Below are 24,285 nucleotides of genomic sequence, written 5' to 3' on the forward strand. Positions count from 1 at the left end.
AGCAAATGTTACTTCCTCAAAGAACTCCAATAAGTTGGTTAAACACGATTTCCCTTTCACAAAACCATGTTGACTCTGCCTGATGACCTTGAGCTCATCCAAGTGCCCTGCTATAACTTCTTTAATAATAGCTTCTAACATTTTCCCTATGACAGATGTTAAGCTAACTGGCCTGTAGTTTCCCACTTTCTGTCTCCCTCCCTTTTTGAATAATGAAGTTACATTCTTCCAGTCTAATGGGACCTTCCCTGAATTTGCATGATGCACAGCGAAAAGTGATCTGACTAGGGTAACCATTATCCTGCAGAATAACTTTGATGCACTCTATTTCTGCGCCAAGCTTGCAAGGTTAGAAAATAGCTGGTGCTCTATTTGCAAGAGTGCTGAAAGGCCAATCTTGTAGCACATGGAGCTATACAAATCCCAATGTGTATATTGATCAGTGAAGATAGACTTACAGTAGACTGTAGTTAGAGATTAACTGACTTCTCAACTAGCACGTCGAGGAAATGAAGCATTTTAGACTGCTCCATCTCAAAAATGAATTTAAGCACAGGATGGAGCATATTGAAGTGTGTAAGGAAATCCTTATGCGCCTGTGAGTTCAAAGATAGCGAACATATCATATACGTATACAGAAATGTGCATAGAGGAGAAGTTAGGCTCGTTCCATAAAAATGTATTTTTCATGGAAACCAATGAAATTGTTAGCAAGCACTACGAGGGCCTATAGTTCCGTTGTTTTCTCCAATGTAATGCCTCAGCCAATCAGAGTCAATTTGCTAACCAATCAGCACCCTTTTTCTCCTTTGTTATAAATTGATGTGATCGTTTGAAATTTGGCGTTCTTATAAATGTAAGATTAAAAGCTTCGGCAGCAGTAATATTCAAGTACTACTAAATGACAATTAGGCATTTGTTGTTCCTTTCTCTTTTACCACATAACCTATGTTATCACAAGGGAATTAAAATCACAAGGACTTGTTCTACAGTGTTAGTGCAGAGGATGATGAACTTTTGCTAGGTAAAAAGAAAACATTTTTATTCGCCACCATGGTGAATAATAGATTCTTAATTGCTGTCGTCCATTGTTGCCCTGGAGTTGTTTACCAGCTCTTCATGATTAGTGTTTACACATATTTTGAGTATGGAAGTTTCCCTCGCTATGGAGGCAAAAATCACATTCTAGGCAAGAATAAAGGAGTAAGAAAGTAGGAATTTAAAACCTAGTTGCAGGACCATGAAAATGACATTGTGTGGATTGATCTGACATCTAACAGGATGTTGACACTTGTATGTGAGGTTTGTTCTGACCTCGTTCAATTTTTAAAAAAATTCCACTTTGTATTTCGTCAGGCTGAAATTCCTCGTGAAGAAATGGCAGAAAGCAACAAGGAAAGGTCTGCACCCTGCAGCCTCAGCAAATGGTATTGGAGGTGGCCAAGGTATGAGCAGTACTGTTATCATTTCTCCAAACTGTGGGGTTTAGCTGATGTTTAAATAGATGAAGTATCGTCCTATATGTTCTTAATGTATGTTTGCATACAAAGAGAATTATTTGACTTCCACAGCAAAATGATTTAGTAACTAAGAATATTATAAAGGGGGCAAGAGAAACTGTTAACCTAATATTTTCTTCATATCCCATACAATATGGTCTTTTGCCAAGTCTCTGTTTATTTAATCCACAGAAGAAGTGTTACTGTTTCTGTGTTTTGCATATGAGACCCAAAGAAAATAGTTTTCACCCAACGTTATTCATTTTTTCACTTCATTCCTAGCCATTCAGGAACAGTATTTCTTTCACATGTGGCATAGGTTAGTAGTGACACATGGTTCACATGGCATAGGTTCACAATGTGGCATATGTTTGAGTACCTATGTTCAGAGTACGTGTAGTATTTTTTCCACAAGGTTAATATTCAGGGCACAGTAGGTAAATTAGAATTGTAGAATGACACAGAACAGAAGGAGGCCATTCAAGACATTGTACCTCTGCTCCTTCCTTGAAAAAGCTATCAATTAGAGCCACTCTTGTGCTCTTCCCCCAAAGCCCTGCAAATTTTCTCCCTTAAAGTGGGGTAGGTGTGTAGAGACAGAAGGACCTGGAGTTTATGTGCATAGATCTCTGAAGGTGACTGAACATATTGAGAGAGTAATCAGCAAGCCATATGGGATTTTTTGGCTTCGTATATAACAGATATTGAGTATAAAAGCAGGAAAGTTATGTTAAACCTTTATGAAGCTCTGGTTAGGCCACAACTAGAGTATTACATCCAGTTCTGGTCACCACAAGAAAGGGCATGAAGATCCTGCAAAAGTTGCAGAGGAGATATACCAGAATGGTTCTAGGAATGAGGGAATTTAGTTATAATGGTGATTGGAGAAGTTGGGGTTGTTCTCCTTAAAGCAAATGAGGTTGAAGGGGAGATTTGACGGAGATGTACAAAGTTATGATGGGTTTAAATAAGGTAGACCAAGAACAGCTGTTCCCATTCGCGAATCTTACAAGACTTAAGATTTGGGCAAGATATGCAAGGCAGTATGTGAGGAAGAACTTTATCACATAGCAAGTAGTAATAACCTGTAACTTGCTGCCTATGAGGGTGATGGAGCAGAGACGATCAACCATTTCACAATGAAATTGGATGGATGTGAGGGAAGTAGACTTGCAGTCCTATGGCATAGAGCTGGGAATAAGACTGAGTGGATTTTTCTGCAGAGAGCGGCATGGACTTAATGAGTAAATGGCCTCCCTCTGTGCTATAATGACTCTGATTAAGTAATTATTCGATTCCCTATTGAAAATGATACAATCTGTTTCCGCCAGCCTTTCAGGCAGTGCATTACAGGCCATAAAGTGTAAAATTATTTTCACACACAGAGGGTCGTTGTGGAGGTGCTAAACTCAGATTTTCTAGAACTAGGAAAGAGGTTAAAAAGTAGGACTTCGAAGGCGGTAATCTCTGGATTACTCCCAGTGCCATGCACTACAAGAGTGGAAATAGGAAAATAGAAAAGTGGCTTGAGGTATCTACTCAAAACATCAACAACTTAATATTTATATATTTATATTTTTATAGCACCTTTAACATAATGAAACATGAAGCATTATAAAGCAAAGTATGATACTGATCGATGTAAAGAGATATTGGGTCAGATGACTAAAAGCTTGGTAGTAAGAGATTGGCTTTAAGGAGTGTCTTAAAGGAGGAAATAGAGGCAGGGAAGCAGAGTGGTGTAGGGAAAGTTTTTCCAGAGCTTGGGGCCAAGGCAACTGAAGGCATGACCACCAATGGTGCAGTATTGAAAACTGGCTAGCATTAGAGGAGTGCAGATGTTGCAGAGAATTATGGGGCTGGAGACGACTATAGATATAGGGAGGAGTGAGACCATGGAGGGATATGAAAGCAAGTTTGAGAATTTTTAAATCAATGCGTTTGACCAGGAGCCAATGTCGGTGAGCAAGCACGGGAGTGATTGAAAGAAGGGCCTTGCTGTGGGTTAAGGCACAGGCAGCAGAATTTTAGATGACTTCAAGTTTACAGAGGGTAGAATGTGGGAGAACAGCCAGCCGTGTTTTGGAGTAGTCCAGTCTCGAGATAACAAAGGCATGAAGGGGGGTTTCAGCAGCAGGAATGAGACGGGTGAAGTCTGGCGATGTTCTGGAGTTGGAAATAGGTGGTCTTAGTGATGGCACAAATATGAAATCGGAAGTTATCTCAGGATCAAGGTTGTGAACACCAAGGTTGTGAACAGACTGGCCTAATCATAGACTGATGCCAGGGAGAGGAATGGAGTTTGTAGCTAGGAAATGGAGTTTGGAGCAAAGACCAAAAATAATGGCTTCAGTCTTCCCAATATTTAATTGGGGGCAATTTCTGCTCATCTAGGACTGGCTATCAGATTGAACAGTCTGATAATTCAGCAAGAATGGAGGAGTCCAGAAAGAGGTGGTAGTGAGGTAGAGCTGGGTGTTGTCAATGCACATGTGAAAACTACAGCAGTGCCTTTGGATGATGTGACTGAGGGGCAGCATGTAGGTAGGAACTTCGAGGGGTCCAAAGATAGATCCTTGTGGGACACCAGAGCAGGAGCAAGGAGAGTAGCTATTGCATGTAATTCTGTAGCTATAATTAGATAAGAATGGAACCAGGTGAGAGCAGTCCCACCCAGCTGGACAACAGTGGAAAAACATTGGAGGAGGATGGTGTGATCAGTTGTGTCAAATGTTGCAGACAGGTCAAGAAGGATGAAGAGGGGAATTTACTTTTGTCACAGTCACACATTAATAACTTTGATAAAGAGCTATTAAAGGGGACAGGTTGCACTTCTACAGGACTGGGACCAATGCTGTCATGGGGAGGTTCTCTAGTCTGGTTTAAACTAAATTGGCAGGGGATGGGCATCAGCAGATGGAAGTTTAAAAAGTGGAATATGGTACATAGAATGTGTTTGTTGGATAGCACCATATTAAATAGGAGCAGACTAAGAAGGACTACGACGATAGGTTTGAATGAATGTATGTAAACCCACAACAGGTTTTTTAAAATTCATTTACGGGATGTTGGCATCACTGGCTAGGCCAGCATTTATTGCCCATCCCTAATTGACCTTGAGATGGTAGTGGTGGTGAGCTGCCTTCTTGAACCGCTGCAGTCCCTGTGGTGTAGGCACACCCACGGTGCTGTTAGGGTGTTCCAGGATTTTGACCCAGTGGTGAATAAGGTTGGTGAACTACAAGCACAAATAGCCATGTGGGAAAAGATGTAGTGGCAGTAATGGAAATGTGACTTAAAATGTGCTTAATATTAAAGGATACAGTGTTCAGAAAAGATAGGGAAGGAAAAAAGGGAAGACATTGTATTGTTGGAAAGCGAGGATGACTTTGACGGGGCAAGCATTGAATCCCACGTTACAAACAGCAAGAAAGGTATGTTCACGCTACTGGGGATATGTCTATATATCTCCAAATAGTGTCTCATCACCTGTGCAGAAAAACACCTTTGACCAAAAGTCCATCAGGCAATGGTCTGCACGTAACATATGTAGGCCCTGAAGGAAAAAGAGATGGTGGATACTGTTGAATGGTTCCCTGAGCCAGTGGAGATCAGCAAGCACAGGAGTGATAGGGAAGCGGGACTTGATGCAAATTAAGACATGGGCAACAGAGTTTTGGATGACCTCAATTGTACGGAGCATAGAATGTGGGACACCCAGCCACGAGTTGAAATAGTTGAGTCTAGAGAACCAGAGCAGATGAGCTGAAACGAGCAAAGTGAAGCAATGTTATGAATGGTTGTTTTTTGACTGGAGTGAAGTATACGGTTGTACAACCCAGGGGTTGGCACTAGGACTGCTCAAAATACTGCATTTGAGTTTCGTGTCATCTGCAAACTTTGAAATGCTGCCCTGTATATCCTAGTCCAGGTAATTAATCCATATCGAAAAGGGGCAGTGGTCCTAATGCCAACCCTTGGGCTACACGACTGTATACTTGCTGGAATCAGAAAACAACTATTCACCATTATTGTCTGCTTTCTGCCTTTTAGCTAATTTTGTATCCAAGTTCTCACTGCCGCTTTAATCATGTAGGCTTCAATTTAGCGAACAAGTCTATCATGGTACTTTATCAAATGCTCTTTGAAACTCCATATACACAACATCAACTGCACTACCTTCATCAGCCCTCTCCAGTCGTTTGACCTGTACTATTGCCTATCTAAGTTGTCTTTGAGAAGGTGGCGGTGGACCACTGCAGTCATGTGTTGTTGATACACTCATGTTCAGTTAGGTAGAGAGGTCCACAATTTTGAACCAATGCTCATGAAGAAAGAACAACATATTTACGAGTCTGGATGATACATGATATGGAGAGGAACTTGCATGTGATGGTGTTCCCAGATACCTGCTACTTGTGTCCTTCTAAGTGGCAGAGGTTTTTTTATTTATGCTTTCATGGGATGTGGATGTTGCTCGCCATGCCAGCATTTATTTCCCATCCCTAATTGCCATTGAGAAGGTGGTGCTGAGCCTCTGCCTTAAACCGCTGAAGTCCATGTGGTGTAGGTACACCCACAGTGCAGTTAATGAGTTCCAGGTTTTTGACCAAGCAACAGTGAAGGCCAAGGTTGATGCCAGGTGATCCATCCTGTTTAATTCCTTTTAGACTTTGTCATGGTTTTGATGCAACTGAGTGGCTTGCTAGGCCAATTTGGAGGGCATTTAAGAGTCAGCCACAACATTACTGTGGGTCTGAAGTCACATGTAGGCCAGACCAGGTAAGAGTGGCAGATTTCCTTTCCTAAAGCAAAGATGGTTGTGGTTATTGGAGGTGAAGGTTTTTTACAACAATCGACAATATTACTGAGACTAGCTTTTTAATTTCAGATTTTATTAATTGAATTTAAATTTCACAAGCTACTGTGAGCATTAGTGCGGACCTCCTGAATTGCTAGTCCAGTGACATTACCACTAAGCCACCACCTCCCTGCCAATTTGGAAGATACTGTTGATGCCTTAGCGAGTTGCTGCAGTACATCTTTTAGACGATACAGACTGTAGTCACAGTGTATCCTATTCAAGGGGGTGAATGCTTGAGGTGATGAGCGCGATTCAAGTGGGCTGCTTTGACTTGGATTGCATTGAGCTTCTTGAGTGTTGATTGAGCTGCGCTCATCCGGGCAAGTGGGAGTATTGTCATACTCCTGACTTGTGCCTCATAGGTAAGGGAAGGATTTTGGGCAGTCAGGAGGTACTCTACTCCCCACAGATTACCCAGCCTTGGGCAGTATTTCTGTCACTGTTCCAGTTAATTTCCTGATCAATTGTAACCCCCAAAATGTCAATGTGAAAGATTCAGCAATGGTAATGCCATTGAATGTCAAGGAGAGATGGCTAGGTGGACTCTCTTGTTGGGGATAGTCATTGCCTAGTACTTGTGTGGTACGAATGTTGCTTGTCACTTAGCAACCCAAGCCTGAATTTTGTCCAGATCTTGATGCATGCGGGCCTGGACTGCTTCATTATCTGTGGAGTTGTGAATGGTACTGAACATTGTGCAATCATCAATGCACGTCCCCACTTCTGACCTTATGATGGAGCAGATAGGTTATTGATAAAGCAGCTGAAAATGGTTAGGCCTAGGACACTACCCTGAGGAATGCTTGCAGTGATGTCCTGGGGCTGAGATGATTGACCTCCAATAACCATAACCATCTTCCTTTGTGCTAGGTATGACTCAAGCCAGTGGAGACTTCACCCCAACCCCGCACACCCCGATTCCCATTGCTTTCAGTTTTGCCATGGGTCCTTGATGCTATACTGGATCAAGTGCTGCCATTATGTCAATTGTAGTCACTCTCATGCCACCCCTGGAATTCAGCTCTTTTTTGTCCATGTTTGGACCAAGGCTGCAATGAGACTGGGGGACTGAGTGGTCCTGGAGGAACCCAAACTGAACTTGGTGAGCAGTTATTTGTCAACAACACCTTCCACCAGTTTGCTGATGATTGAGAATATACTGATGGCAGAATAATTGGCTGGAATAAAAACAGAAAAGGCTGGAATATTCAGCAGGTCAAGCAGCATCTATGGAGGGAAACAGTTAACATTTCAGTTACCTTTCACCAGAACCACAATCATGTCTTCATGCTAGGTATGACTCATCAATCTGAAATATTAACCCTGTTGTCTCTCTTCACAGATGTTGCCTGGCCTGCTAAGTTTTTACAGCATTTTCTGTTTTTATTCTAAATTTCCAGCACCCACAATATTTTGCTTTTGAATTAGCAACTTGCGGGATTGGATTTGCCCTGCTTTTTATGGACAGGACATACCTGGGCAATCTTCCAGATTGTCTGCTGAAATGTTGTCAGGGCTCATGGTCTTTGCTTTGTCCTGTGTGATCAACCATTTACTGGGGAGACAGTGGCAGAGTGGTAATGTCACTAGACTAATAATCCAGAGGCCCAGGCTAGGATTCAAATCCCATCACAGCAGCTGGTAGAATTTAAATTCAATTAATCAATGAAGCTGGAATTAAAAGCTAGCATCAGCTTTATGGTCACCATTACTATCATTGATTGTCATAAAAACCACCTGGTTCACTAATGTCCTTCAGGGAAGGAAATTTGCCATCCTTGCCTCAACTGTTCTATATCTGACTTCAAATTCACAGCAATGTGGTTGACTCTTAAATGCCCTCTGAAATGTCCTAGAAGTCACTCAGTTCAAGGGCAAATGGGGATGGGCAACAAATGCTGGCCTTGCCAACAACATCCACATCTCATGAAAGAAGAAAAAACACTTGATATCAAGTGGAATGAATTGAATTGTCTAAATTCTGACATCTGTGATGATGGAGACCTCAGGAAGAGACCGTGTTGAATCATCCACTCAGCACTTCTGGTTGACGATGGTCTCAAACACTTCAACCTTGTCTTTTGCACATACATGCTGGGTTCTGCTGTTATTGAGAATGAGCATGTTCGTGGAGCCTTCTCCTAGAACCATAGAACACTACAGCACAGAAAACAGGCCATTCAGCCCTTCTAGTCTGTGCCGAAATATTATTCCGCTAGTCCCATTGACCTGCACCTAGTCCATAACTCTCCAGACCTCTCCCATCCATGTATCTATCCAATTTATTCTTAAAACTTAAGAATGAGCCCGCATTTACCACGTCAGATGGTAGCTCGTTCCACACTCTCACCACTCTCTGAGTGAAGAAGTTCCCCCTAAACCTTTCCCCTTTCACCCTAAAGCCATGTCCTCTCGTGTTTAAGGGTATCAAATCTCCCCTTATTCTTCTACGCTCCAAGGAATAAAGTCCTAACCTGTTTAATCTTTCCCTGTAACTCAACTCCTTAAGACCCGGCAACATCCTAGTAAATCTTCTCTGCACTCTCTCAATCTTTCTGATATCCTTCCTGTAGTTAGGCGACCAGAACTGCACACAATACTCCAAAGTTGGCCTCACCAATGTCTTATACAACCTCACCATAACATCCCAACTCTTATACTCAATACTTTGATTTATGAAGGCCAGTATGCCAAAAGCTTTCTTTACAACCTTGTCTACCTGTGACGCCACTTTCAGGGAATTATGTATCTGAACTCCCAGATCCCTTTGTTCCTCCGCACTCCTCAGTGCCCTACCATTTACTGTGTATATCCTACCTTGGTTTGACCTTCCAAAATGTAACACCTCACACTTTTCCACATTAAGTACCATTTGCCATTTTCTGGCCCATTTTTCCAGTTGGTCCAGATCTCTCTGCAAGCTTTGAAAGCCTTCCTCGCTGTCCACAACGCCTCCAATCTTAGTGTCATCAGCAAACTTGCTGATCCAATTCACCACATTATCATCCAAATCATTGATATAGACAACAAACAACAATGGTCCCAGCACAGACCCCTGAGGCACACCACTAGTCACAGACCTCCAGTCTGAGAAGCAATCATCCACTACCACTCTCTGTCTTCTCCCACACAGCCAATTTCGAATCCAATTTACAACCTCTCCATGGATACCAAGTGTCTGAACCTTCTGAACTAACCTCCCATGTGGGACCTTGTCAAAGGCCTTACTAAAGTCCATGTAGACAACATCCACAGCCTTTCCTTCATCTATTTTCTTGGTAGCCTCCTCAAAAAACTCTACAAGGTTCGTTAAACACGACCTACCACGCACAAAGCCATGCTGACTATCCTTAATCAGCCCTTGGATGTACAAATAATTATACATCCGATCTCTCAGAACACCTTCCAATAATTTACCTACTACTGACGTCAGGCTCACTGGCCTGCAATTACCTGGTTTACTTTTGGAGCCTTTTTTAAACAACGGAACAACATGAGCTGCCCTCCAGTCCTCCGGCACCTCACCCGTGGCTAAGGACATTTAAAATATTTCTGCCAGGGCCCCTGCAATTTCTACACTAGTCTCCCTCAAGGTCCGAGGTTGTTTAATTGACCACTGACATTCACAGTTGGATGTGGCAGTATTGCTGAGCTTTGATCTGATCCATTGTAAGATTGCCTTGTTCTATATCGCATGCTGCTTCTGCTATTTAGCATGATGTTTCTAACATCACTGTGGGTGTTCCTACAACACATGGACTGCAGCGGTTCAAGAAGGCAGCACACCACCACCACCTTCTGAAAGGCAATTAGAGATGAGCAATAAATGGTAGCCTAGCCAGCAACGTCCACATCCCATGAATGAATTTTTTTTTTTAAAAAAGCATCCCTGTCTTGTAGCGTCAACAGGTTGGCACCTCATTTTTAGATATACCTGATGCTGCTCCTGGCGTGTATTTGTTTTATACAATGCATAATCAGTATTTGTTTCACACACTGAATGTTGGCTATATTTTATGCATTTATTTGTAGATATTCAGTATTTCTTTGTGTCTAGGTTCATTGTAGTACTATGCACTATCTGTTCAAATAGTATGTGTTATACATATACTAATTATAATTCTATACATATACTATATTATAATTAATATATGTGGTAATTGTTTCACAAATTATAAATATTAGCTTTTTCAAACAACATGTTTTCCATATGTAGTATATTTCTCAGTGCACTGTAATTTATGCAGTATTTGATTGTTTGCTCACAGTATATATGATATGTGGTAGATTTTTTGCTTTGAGCACCTTGTGAGCACAATGCATGTATGATATTTAAATTCTCCTGCCTGTATTTACCCATTGAAATCTCACTTTTATTTCTAACCATTCATTCAAGCATAGTTAGATGTCTAATGTAACTATCTAAACTATATAATATTTAGGCAATATGTTGACATTTTTTAAATAGACTCATTACACTAAATATTTTCAATCTATCCATTCAATGTGTCTGTTTTAATTCATGTACATATAGTACGGCGTCCATCCCAAAGGGCTGTACATCCCAAAGATTGGCGGATTGTATCAAACAGCATGTCCCTTCCACTATTCGCAACGGGCAAGGTACAGACCACACCCAACCAGCCCGTGCTTGCACAGCTCAAAATACAGTGTTCAACATTAGATGTGATTCCACGATTGGAGAACATTTGTTAAATAATCCTCAGTGTGCTAGGAATTACACTGAGAACCAATTTAAGATTCAATCAGGTGCATTTGCGTGTACTAGAAGCTACATATATTAATACACAAGGCCCTGTTCTTCGCAAATAGAACGTGCACACATATTGTGCCTGTTTCAGCTAAACAAAATAGGTGACAGCTATTCATTGGTTTATTCCACAGAGCAATGCCTTGACCAATCAGAGTCAAGCTGCATTGTATAAAGTTCAAACAATGCTTGGCAATTAACTGTCAGCCACCATCAACGCTTCATTCTCCATGCCAACGCTTCTATCAATCTGAATCCACTTGCCAGCCAATCAGCACACTCTTCTCATACAGTATAAATCGTTCCCTTTTTGTTTGGTATTCTTGTGAATTGACCTGATGAGTGCAAGACAAAATGTTTCAACAAAAAGTATATTTTTTCCAGCAAAAACTCACGTGAAATCCAGATTTTTTAAAATATGTAGCTGCTTGGAATTCTAGGGCGAGGTTTCAGTGTAAAGGATTTCACTGTCCTCCCACAATATCTATATTTTAAGAAATAAAACATGTGCTTGTTAAGCCACACTTGCACTGAAATTGGTCCATTGCCAACATATTGGCAACTTTGGATGGTCAAGAAAAAGGGTCTGAAGATACACCGCCATGAAAAACCAGTTTTCAGCAGAATATGCTGAACCTCTTCACCCCCACCCACCAATCTTAAGGCTCTTTTCTCTGAACTGAAGGCAAGTTATTCACCAAAGCAGAAGTCAATTCTCACATAGCTACCAAAGTTGATAATGGCACACTGAATATGGAATTACAAGCACTGGGCTATTTCTCTTTCCACCAGGTCATGTATCATTTGCAGGGAAGACCAAATCAAAATGTTATCTATGATGAGAAACAAGTTAGCAATCCCACTGTCACCTGTATCTATTGAAATTTAATGCCACTTATCCCAAACTTAGCTCATTGAAGATTGACTAATGAGTCATACTTTGATAGGTCTGCAATAAGAGTAAGAGACTGAAATTCTGCTGACTAAAAAAACCTGCCCCAAAGTGCTCGAGTTTCATTTGTCTAAAGATTTTTTTTGTTCTGTTATAAAATGCTACATGCATTATGATAATAAGCACATTGCAGCTTTTGATGGAGGAAGAAACAAATAAAACTAATCAAGATGGCTTTTAATCTTTGGAACACAGATGCTCTGTGTGGCCAACTGAAACTCAAAACTTTGCAAATGGCCGGGGAGAGAAACTGTTGCCACTAGATGAAAGAAAACTATTGGAATTGTTACAAATTATTCAATCAACTCCATGGTCACAATATATAATTTGACAAGTGTGGACAGCATCTCATTAAGACTAATGCATTCAATAATATATTTGCACTATTGATGAATGCTGTGGTTGCCATCAGTAGGAAATTTCTCTTCAGCTGATCTTCCCTAAATTTAAGGACTGCACTAAAGAGGTTGATTATGTCCTATGTGTGCACTTCACCAACATGGCATTAGGAGGGTGTAAATGAAGAAAAACAATTTGTCTACATTAGGATGACCTAATATGCATCCAGCCTCTGTATGTGTCTTTTGGGATAAGGGGAAATACACATGTTTGCTTTTCCTTTTTCATTTTGTTGTGTTATTGTCCCAACTTATATTTCTAATCATGTAAACATACCTTTAAGGGAAACTAAATGAGTGGGTATAAAACAAATGGTGTTGTGTTATTGACCAGTAAAACATCTTGCAGTGTAACATCCAAAGCAATTTATCCAAATAAGGGAGAGAATGCTTAAATGTAGATCATTTTTATGCGTAATCAAATGACCTGTTATAAATATTAATTTCCGTTTCTAGCTCAAACGATCAAAATGGAGGTGTTTCGCCAGCAGCAACCGACATCAACTCACATTATGAATTCACCACCAACCAGAGACAGTGTATCCACTCGAAGACTTAATAGTTCAATTCACCAATCACCACAGTCCCCATATCGATTACAGATTAGGTGAGATACAAAACAAAACCTGCATGTCTCACATGGATGATCAAATCCGAAAACAATACTGACGTTCTCTGTAAACCTGAATCGAAATGCTAAACTCAGTGACTAACTCAGTGATAAATACACTAGAATGTCTCACATTACCAGTGTTAATTCAGGCTGATCTCAAATTAAGCCCTGATTGCTGGGACCTTAACTGCTGTAGGCAGACCTTCTCAAGAGCTGCAACTAGATTAAGAAGTCTTCCCTGTGCAGGATCCTGATGGATTGTTAACAAATGTTGTTGAAATTTGTTAAACTGTAGCCATTTGTTCTAGTAATTTTCTTTCCTCTGACTAGAGTGGCAGTGGGTTTCTTGTCAAGTATCAGTGCTGCATTAGAACTGACTGCAAGGTGTGCAGCGGTGAACCATTTATTTTTCTTTTTAAACCTTCCTTATTTCAGAGATGGAATTCTACCAAATAGCAGATATTTCTCAACTATTGGATCATGAAATTCTGCCCTTTTAATATTTTTTCCAACCTCAGCCTCGCCACCACCTCTAACCAGGAGGAGAGTCTCAAAGTCTGGAAAATCTCTGCCAATAACTAGGCCGGGAGTAGGCTCGGGAGTGCTGCCATTCATCTAACTGGGAGGGCGCGTTCCGCTGCTGATTTATTGGAGCCACAGGGCTCGGCAGGTGGGGGGAGGAGGAAGCAGCGGAGCCCGAGTTGTAGCAGGGTTCAGTAGGAGGGGTGAAGCGGGTTGAGATAAGGAGATGCTGAATGAATAAGTGAGTTGGGGATGGTGGGAAGAGGGGCTGCTGAGTGCAGGGATGAACCCTTTTCGCCATTTGGTGGAATTCTGACTTTTAGACCTTGGAATTTAGTTCTCTTGATTTTTTTTTCCATCCTCTGGCTGGCCTGAGAAAGCTGTCACTCAGTCCCTGTCTCTTCAACCCTCCTCCAATTCTGACCTGTCTTTTAGTTGCTTTCTATGTCTGGGAGAGATGCAGAGGCCACGCCTCCCCCCAGTCACTACCACTCCCATGTGCAGCCTGCAGATCACCTTCCTGCAGTGTGCCGTCTTCTTGGTGCCAGCTCCATTGTATGAGTCTCTACTACTGCATGGAGGGAGTGGGCTGGGAGCACGGTTGGGGTGTTGGGGGGAGAGTGGGGAAGACCAGACTGGCGGGGAGACTGGGGCCAACAGTTGGGTGGGGTGCTGCTGGCCAGAGCAGAGACTGGGGTGGGGGAGGGGGGCGCGGAGGGAGCCAGGGTCGAGTCAATCTCAGTCACGCAGAAAGGAGATAGTCAAGGAGATAGCAGAAAACATGCATGCTGATCTTGCTTGCAGAGCTTGTTGTGAATGTCCAATTTTAATTTTTTTTTCAAAAGAGTCTTATACTTTGGTAGGCCAGTCTGAATTTTCTGTCATGGTGGATCCCCATTCACTTTTTTCTGTGCCCAAATCTGTGTTTCGTTGGGGCAACAGCACCCACATTAAAATCGGCAAGTGTATTTGGATGAAACAATAATGTGCCGTCACAGCAGCCGATTTTTTTGGTCACTGCTGTTCAGCTCATATCTGCATAAAACAGACATTCATATTAGTATAAAGGCAAACATGGATTTCAAGGGCCCAGATACCTTTCATTGAAGGGAGGAGTGGGACCAAGGACTGGGTTCTGGGGATTGGGCCCTGATAGCCACATCTGTCCTACATCGATCAAGATTTTATGGAGTCTAATTTATAAAATATTAAAATATTTCCCTTTTATCCATCATCATTATCACCACCATCCTCACTCCAACTCCCCCACATCTGAGCTAGGTGGAAAAATCCAGGTAGGGAAGAGGGGGCTGAGTGGGGAGGAGGGCATGAGTGAGTGAGTGGTGGGGTGAGTGGGATTGGAGGGCTTGATAAAGAGTTGAGTGCAGATAGAGGGTGTGTGTGTGGACGGAGTGAATTGGGAAGACGGTTGTGTGGTGGGGGGAGGGGGCCTTGATGAGTCTTCTGTCACCATGGAATCTGGAGAGTTTGGCTGAAACCAACCTGAGTGTATAAAATAATGAATTTTTACATGTACTTAAAAATAGATTTTCATATTTATATGATATAAATGGTGATCTATAATACACAAACTTTAAAAACATACCAAATGTTCCTCTGCAGTTTTATTGTTGTTGATTTTCATGTTAATTTTAGTTTTATTTTATATATTCATTCATGGGATGTGGGAATTGCTGGCAAGGCCAGCCTTTGTTGCCCATCCCTAATTACTCCTGAAAAGGTGGTGGTGAATTAAAATTGAGGTGACAATGGAAAATAGTTGGCAAACCATTGTCATTGAGTTTTGCTTCAGTTCACAAGTACATTATTCATCATCATGTTCTGTTGTTAGTATGGACTTCATCCTGTATTAAATGCACTAACTTTATTGAATGCTGAAATCACTTTGGTGATTTTATATAAATGCTTTGGTCCACAGTCTTGACGGTAATAGATGTAAACAAAGGGAAAACTAATATTTCTACTCACTTGAAGTCTCATAATTCCACCTATTTGAGATGGCCTTTAAGCATTTACATTTCAGTACAGATCATAAAAAGTGCTATAACTGCACGATCCCTTCTCAAAACATTTTCCGACCTTTTTGTCTTCAGCCATTCTCACCCCTCTGAGTGAGTGTGTGGAGGGAGGTGGTTTGAGAAGAGGGGCTGCTGAGTGAGTTGGGAGGGGGAAGAGATGCTGGGGAAAGGGACTGCTGAGTGAGTGAATGGGAGGGAGGGGGTTGGGAAGAAGTGTGCGATGGGAGAGGGGCTGATTATTATGTGTTTGTGGGAGGGAAGCGGGGCTTCACTGAGTCTTCTCTCACCAGTGAAAATGGAGAACTTTGAAACCTGTAGAATATTAACATTTTTACAAGGATATTAAAAATAGGTTTTTATATTTTTATATGATATGTGATCTATAATATACAAATATTATTAAATACTGAATGCTACTATGTTGCTTTGTTGCTGTTTTGTTTTTGCTGACGCCTGGGGTCATGTTCATTTTCAAGAGGTTTTTTTTATGGGATGTGGGCATTGTTGTCAAGGCAAGCATTTGTTGCCCATCCTTAATTGCCCTTGAGAAAGTGATGGTGAGTTAAAATGGGAGTCACATTGGAGAATAGTTTATGAAGCACTGCCATAGTCCTTTGCTTCACTTCCAGCAAGGTCAGTTTCTGTTGTTAGTATGGACTTCATCCTGTATTAACGTGCACTAGCTACATTGAATGTTGAAATGCTGAGGCCACTTTGATGATTTTATATAAATGCACTAGTCCACAGTGTTGATGGTAATAGAAGGTAAACAAAGAGAAAACTAATGTTTCTACTGACTTGAAGTCTCATAATTCCACCCATTTGAAGAGGCCCAGAAGTATTTGCATTCACTACAGGTCATAAAAAGCACTACATGATTCCTTGTCACAAAAAAGTTTCAGACTTCTTTGCCTTAGGCCACTAATTTTCAGACCTTTTGTCTTCAGCCACTCTCATCCCTGACTTGTTACAAGGTCCCACGGTTAAGAGAACTAGCATCATATTGCTCCTTAGTGCAGTGAATTCCAGCATGCTAATACTGCTTCCTGTAGTATTTCTCAGTTTGTGTTGTTGACAGGGCAGGGTAGTTAGGTAATACTCCAAGAAATCAGAATAGAAGGAACCTATGTAGATGTCAGGAGTATTTGTGAATTTACAATGATCACTGGCAGCATAATGACGAGACATAAAGGATGTCATTGGTCATTTCTTGCAGTAATTTTGTTGGGAAGTAAATTGTCATTCATTATTGTTAAGGAAAATAAGAAGTTGCATTTAATTAGCACATTTTTGTATTCCGCATGTCCCAAAGTTCTTCACAACTAATGAACTACTTTCATAGTGCAGTTTCTACTGTTAGGTTGGTAAATACAGCAGCTGATATGCTGTACCAGATTGTCAGGAAGGCATAATAATGTTCATAATGTTATTGGAATTTATCTTAAAGTAGAGTAATAGTGAGGTCTGTGTCTATATCTGTGTGTGTGTGACTTAATTGAATCAAAGGCAGCTGGTCTGAAAGCTTTGATATAACAGAAGGTAAGCTAGGTTTAAAATGTTAAGTAGGTAAACATAGGTAAAGGGAACATTTGCATTTTTAAATAAACCAGACTAGATTGATTTCAAAGGAGGGGTGAAATGTTTTACCTAGCCAGGAGAAGTTCAGAAACAGTGTTTATTTTTCCCCAAAGATTACTGGTAAAATTGATACTTTGATGGATTATATTATTAGAGAGTAAAGTTCAAAGACATAGTGAAACAATGGGAATTTGCATTCAAAGGGGAATATATGTATAAACGAGAAAAGGCTGTGTGTAAGGGCAGGAATTCTAAGATCTAAAACAAGTGTGAAAAAGCCTCCAAGCATCTACGCCTCAAGCTGCTGTCTACAAAGAACTAAAGTTAAGAAAACTCACACTGAATTGGATTGTTCAGGGTATCGTGGTATTTTGCCTGGGTCTTTTAAAATCTATGGGTCTTACTGCTGCCTTAACAAAAGTGTAACTGGGAGTTAGATCTACAAATTACAAATATGATAACTTCTAAATCCCTTAGTTAATCTATGTGTGTACTTAAGATTATTTCTTCTATTAATAAAGGTTTAATTTAGTTTTGTAAGAAACCTATAAGACTCGGTGGTCTTATTACTTCTGGATTCAAGGCACGCATCTTGAAATTTATACAAATTACAAAACAGTTGTGGCAGTTGTTTCAAGTTTCCCGTTGGAATTTGAGCAGCTCAGCATTTATCATCGGCTGTGCCATAACACAAATCCTGTAAACAGTAATGAGCTAAGTAACTAGTTAACCTGTTTTTGTAGTGCTGGTAAATATGGCCGGGATATCAGAAGAAATCCCCTTTTCTTCAGATAGTGAAGTGTACCCATAGTGCAGCCTAGATTATGTTCTCAAGTTCTGGGGTCAGGCTTAAATGCTGGTCTTTTGATTGTAAGGAGCCAGATAAAACCAGTCATATGTAGGAATAGGAGTAGCCTCACAAACCTGATCTGCCATTCATTTAGATAATGGTTGCTCTGTACTTCTAAACAATTTACTCACCTTTGACCCATATCCCTTGATACCCTTTGCCTAACAAAATGTTTTAGACATTGCAATTACCAATGAAAGATAATTGGAAATGTGGAAATTCTGCTTGCAAGAAGTTAGTATGGATATAGACAAAATTAAGATACTGATTCATATGCAGTAGATTCTGCAGCAAAAGTTACAGAGATTGAACTGCTGGAAATGGAAAAGAATGAACAAATGCATGCCCAAATTCATTCACTTATCCAAAATTTCTAGTTTCTTGCCATTTAGAAAATACTAACATTTGTCTTTCTTGGGTCCAAATGTGATGACCTACAGTTTCCCACATTGAAATCTATATGTCACAGTTTTGCCTATTCACTTGATGTGATATCTTCAAAATAGAAGTACGTTTCACTCTGAAGACTGCACTTATGAACTAGATTGCCTTTTAGGTTACCTGATGCACATTCATTGCACCCCCTCCCACCCACCATACTCCTAATCAGCATCAGTACAGGATTTCATTTGGTAATCGTGACATTTACCTGCTTTTTGTAAATTTCAGATCACATTTCTCACCTGGAGGAGGGCAGGACCAGTCATGCCTCTCGAGCAATCAAGACCCTGAACGCTCGCTCACTGAATACATCCAACGACTCGAGGCAATCCAGCAAAGGCTTGGAGGTACACAAACCAATTACTGTCAGGTGCTTCTTTATCTGCTCAGTCACAACACCTCAATCAGTCGATGTTGTGGTGAGATTTTATTTTACTGTGTGTCTTCTCCCTTCCCTTCTTGAGGGCAGGGACCCTGCCAGAACCCTATGTATCATCAGCTCTCCATTGCCAAAGTGGTCATTCTTCAGGTGTGATTCAAAATATTGAGTTTTGACAGATATTTAACCATTAAGTGCATCACAGCTAAGTTCAATTCTGCACTTATCCAGCACCTGCATGTACACATTTTTGAGTGATAGTAATCTGGAACAGGAACCTTCACTGTTGTTTTCCCTCACCTGATATGCCAAAGTTGCCCCATCAGTTAATGAATTAATTGATCACAAATTGTTACACTTTGACTTCGACCTCCTTTTTCTAAGAAGGCTGCTGCAAGACTGTCTGACGTCTTTTTGATGTCCTATTCAGTGAATGTTTTCTTAAAAATGTTAAAATTTTAATGTCATCAAATTGTCCTGTGATCTTCCCCGCATAAACCAGCTAATGTCATTTATAAAAGGTAAAAAGAATTACAAATGTTTGAAATCTGAATTATAGCAAATGCTGGAAATACACTGCATGTTAATGAGCGTTTATGGATAGAGTTGATCAAAGTTGATTTGGGTTCAGCCATTATTCAAAACTGAAATATTGAAAGATGAAGAGGCATTTTAATCAGCATCAGGCCAAAGAGGATTGGGGACGGAAAAGAGAAAGTATTCATGGAATGACCTGAAACACCTAAAAGAATAAGAGATGCATCAAACAACTGAAAGAAGCAATGAAGAAAGATATTTGAGAAATAAGACATATAATTTGCTACAGCAGTGAGGCAGAGAGGTGAAAAGATGGAAGGTATTGGAAAACCTATAAATGAGCGCTGCAATGGAAACTGGAAAAGCTTGGTACAACATGCTGTAGTTTAGCTTTCCTAATATAGACTGGGATAATAGTGTAAAGGGCAGAGAGGGGGAGAGTTTCTGAACTGTTCAAGAGCATTTTCTTGATCCAGCCCCGCCAGGAAGGAGGCATTACTGGATCTGGTTCTGGGGAATGAGGTGGATCAAGTATCAGTAGGGGAACATTTAGGGAGCAGTAGTCATAACATCATGAGGTTAAGATTAACTATGGAATAAAGAAATAGCAATATGGAGTATAAATACTTAATTGGAGGAGGGCCAATTCCAGTGGATTGTGAACTGAACTGATCTGTTCCAGGTAAGTTGGAATAAAGATTGCCAAGCCAAACCAATCAAACAATTGGCTTCCTTTAAAGAGGAGATGCTTCAGGTACAGTTAAGGTACATTCCCTCAAGGGAGAAAGATAGGGCAAGAGTTCCCTGGACAACGAGAGAGAGAATATAATGAGGCAGGAAAATGATGTATATTACTGATGTCAGGTTGATAATGCAAGTGAGAATCAGGCTGAATTTAGAATGTTCAAAGGGGAAGCAATTAAAGAAATGAGAAGCAAACAGACTATGAAAATAGACTGGCAGTTACATGAAAAAGAATTCCAAAGCCTCCTATAGATAGCTAAATCGTAAAAGTGTAGTCAGAGGAGAGATGGTACTGATTAAGAACTCAAAAGGGGATCTGCACATGGTGGCAGAGGGCATGGCTGAGGTACTAAATGTGTACTTTGCTTCTCTCTTTACTAAGGAAGAAGATGTTGTCAAAGTTAAAGGAGGAGGTAGTTGAGACACTGGGTAGGCTAAAAATAGGTGAGTTGTTAGGCTGGTTGTGGTTATTGTTAAGTCACCAGGACCGGATAGGATACATCTGAGGATGCTGAGGAAGTAAGGGTGGAAATTGCACAGGTATTGGCCATAATCTTCCAATACTACTTAGATATGGGGGTGGGGCCATTGAACTGGAGAACTGCAAATGCTCGATAAAGGCCTACAGCTGCAGGCTAGAAAGTTTAACCTCAGTAGTGGGAAAGCTTTTATAAATAATAATCCAGGACAAAATTAACAGTCATTTGGACAATTATGGATTAGTTAAGGAAAGCCTGCACAGATTTTTTTTTAAGGCAAGGATTGTTTAAATAACTTGATTTGAGTTTTTTGATGAGGTAACAGATAGGGTTGATGAGGGTAATATAATTGTGCTGTACATTACTTTCAAATGGTGTTTGATAAGCCACATAATAGACTTGCCGGCCAAGTTGATGCCCAGGGGACATGATAGCATGGATACAAAGTTGGTTGAGTGACAGGATTGGAAGAAGGTATACCTTGGAGTTCCCCATTGGTCAGTACTGGGACCTCTGCTTTTCTTGATGTATATTAATGACTTAGATTTGAGTGTACAGGGCATAATTTCAAAATTTGCAGATGATGTAGAACTTAATGTGAGGAAGAGTGTGTGGCTTCAAGAGGAATGGAAGAAGTGACAGATGAAATTTAATTCAGAGATGTGTAAAATGATACATTTTGGCAGGAAGAACAATGAGAGGCAATATAAAATAAAGGGTACAATTCTAAAGGGAACATAGAAACCTGGGGTTATACATGCACAAATAATTGAAGGTGGTAGGGCAGTTGAAAAACTAAACATACACGATCCTGGGCTTTATAAATAGGGGCATAGAGTACAAAAGCAAGGAACTTGTGATGTACCTTTACAAACCACTGGTTCTGCACACCACATTTTAGGAACGATGTGAAGACTTTAGAGAGAGAATGGAGGAAAGATTTCAGAGGGTTCCAGGTATGAGGTACTTCAGTTACATGGATAGATTGGAGAAGATGGGTTCCACCTTAGAGGAGAGAAGGCTGAGAGGAGATTTGGTAGAGGTTCAAAATCATGAGGAGTCAACATAGTAAGAAACTGTTCCCATTGGTGAGAGGGTTGTGAACTAGAGGACACTTATTTAAGCTAATTGGCAGAAGAACCAAAGGCGACATGAAAAGCTATTTTATGCATCAAATGGTTCGTATTTGGAATGCACTGCTTGTGTATCTGGAGGCAGGTTTAATCATGGCTTTCAAAAATGAATTGGGTAAGCACCTGAAGGGAAAGAAATTGCAGGGCCGTGGAAAAAGAGCAGGGAAGTGGGACTAACTAAATTGCTCTTGCAGAGAGCTGTTACGAACTTGATGAACATGATGGCTTCCTTTTTTGCTGTAGCCATTCTGATTCTTGGTGAAGCGTGACTTCATTCCTCCTCTTGTTAATCTTCTCAATGATAATTTATTTGTCTGTTACGATCTCTGATTTGTCACTGTAACCTTTCTCAGCATTCTTTACTTTTGCTCTATCATTTCCAGGAACATCTCCAGGAACAGCTCGACGTAGAAGTAACCTGAAATAAGGTCGATCCAATATGAACACAAGATTGCAAAATTCTTGCTTTATAACTTAAGCATGTGGTTTAAAAAAAAGTGCATATGGATATTGATCCGTCTTGCGATCAAGGGCTAACTGTGTTTGGAGCTGTATCTGCACACTTTAAAGCACAGGAGAATCTTTTATTTAAAATAAACAGATGTTTTCTGTAGCGTTCACTAATGAATGGGACATTTCTGTGTCTGCCTACACTGGAAAATTCATTATTCAATCAGGCTGGGTAGATTTTATATTCACCATTTGATCACTGTGGGGCAGGGTGTGAGTGTGTGCGTGCATGTACTACTTGCTTTATCTTCAAAAGAATGATAGTCAATGACCTAGATGTTTTCGTCTGTCTCCGCCAGATTTAAATGCGTCCAGAGGCCTGTGTGCCACTGTCCACATCTACATGTATCACATAAGATTTTAAAGAGGTTATTTTTGTAAATGTTGGCTTTTGTTCTTTGCATAAAATAAAGTTTACATGGTATGCTGTGAAAATGTGTCTATGCATACACATGTGTACAGTTACTCACTTGTATTCTCATTTTACCAGGAGAGTCTTTTACTTCTCTCCCAAAACTATTTCAACTCTCCACTCTATGCTTGTCCTTCACTATCAATCTGTCCGGAGCCAAAGTATTCCCTTCGGTGTGAGAGAATCAAAAAGGTGCACAATATTACAGTTGAGGTCTCAAAAGACTTCAATAATCCTTATTATCATGGCCCTAGTTTAATTCTGATCAGTCTGCGAAACCAGGCTGTTAGCTGCCTCGCCCTGAGCTTAAAATTTTAATGAACAATTAACGACCAGTCCTGCATCTCGCTCCCTGCTCAACTAATGTTATACTATATACCTGAATTCTTTGCACATGAGAAATAGGAGCTGCAGTATTTGGCCCTTCGAGCCTGCTCCACCATTCAACAAAATTGTGCCTGATCTTCTACCTCAACTCTACTTGCACTATCCCCATATCCTTGAACTCCTGTGGTTCCCAAAAATCTATCGATCTCTGTTTTGAATATACTCAACAACTGAATATCCACAGCTACCTGGGGTAGAGAACTCCAATGGTTCACAAACCTTGGAGTGAAGAAATCTCTTATCTCAGCCCTAAGTGGACAATTAATAAGTCTGGGACTGTGCATTGCCATTGTATTCCATCTGCCATGTTCTTGCCCATTCACCCACCATCCATATCCTCTACAGCCTCTTTGCATCCAACTCACCACTTAATTTTCCACCTAACTTTGTATCATCGGCAAACTTGTCTATCTAAGTCATCAATATAGATTGTAAATCTAAAGGCCCAAGTACTGATCCTAATTACAGCCTGTCAATCAGAAAATGTCCCTCTTATTATTACTCACTCTCTCTCTCTTCTGTTCATTCACCAATTCTCAATCCATGCTAATATTTTAAACTCAATCCCATGAGTCCTAATTTTGTGAAATAATCGCTTGGTAGTACTGAATTTACAGTGTTCCACTGTAAATATTGCTGAAAAGAGAGAGATGTTGCTGAAGCTTTTCATCTTGCACATATCAGGACAAATGTAAGAATGTCAAATTTCATACAATCACAACAGGTTATATTGCAGGAGAAGAGGGTGCAGATTGGTTGGCAAATAGACTCTTGCCATGGAGAAAGCACCGGGAACTATAGGCTCCCCAAGCTCCCGAGTAATTCAACAAAGGTGCAAGATTTGAACATATTCCTTTTGCTTACAGAGAACCGGCCCCTGTCTATGAATGTATGTCACTTTTGGCAAGTGTAAATGAGCCACATTATGAGCTCGATTGATTATCTTAAATTGATTGTTAGCAATTGGCACACTCAGGATTGTTCATAAAGTGCTGCCTATTTGCAGAATCGAATCTAAAAGTGGACATTTTTTTGGGGTTTTGCAAGCACAGGCTGATTTGAGTACCTCTCGTATGATGACACCTTATTAAATACTTTTTGAAAACGGTTTCCCCCTTTTATACCGAACTAGTTACAACCTCAAACTCACAACGGATTTATCAAACATGATTTCCCT

At 40.6% G+C, this 24,285-nt stretch overlaps 1 protein-coding gene across 9 annotated transcripts in view; it reads left to right on the top strand.

Annotated features, from left to right (window-relative positions):
• The window catches only part of pcnt (pericentrin), a 344,329-nt gene extending 321,583 nt beyond the window's left edge, over positions 1-22,746 (top strand). For 8 of the 9 annotated variants that reach the window (XM_078551643.1, XM_078551644.1, XM_078551645.1 and 5 more), the window contains 4 exons: positions 1,357-1,445; positions 12,941-13,091; positions 18,756-18,874; positions 22,183-22,746. In XM_078551643.1, coding sequence (XP_078407769.1) covers positions 1,357-1,445; positions 12,941-13,091; positions 18,756-18,874; positions 22,183-22,226 — 403 coding nt within the window. In that variant the 3' untranslated portion in view covers positions 22,227-22,746. Of the gene's footprint in view, positions 1-1,356; positions 1,446-12,940; positions 13,092-18,755; positions 18,875-20,569; positions 20,632-22,182 lie in introns of all 9 variants that reach the window. The other variant, XM_078551646.1, reaches the window with a different exon arrangement.
• Positions 22,747-24,285: the final 1,539 nt, after the last annotated feature.

The sequence above is a fragment of the Cetorhinus maximus genome, chromosome 11 (genome assembly GCF_964194155.1).
Source record: "Cetorhinus maximus chromosome 11, sCetMax3.hap1.1, whole genome shotgun sequence".
NCBI lineage: Eukaryota > Metazoa > Chordata > Chondrichthyes > Lamniformes > Cetorhinidae > Cetorhinus > Cetorhinus maximus.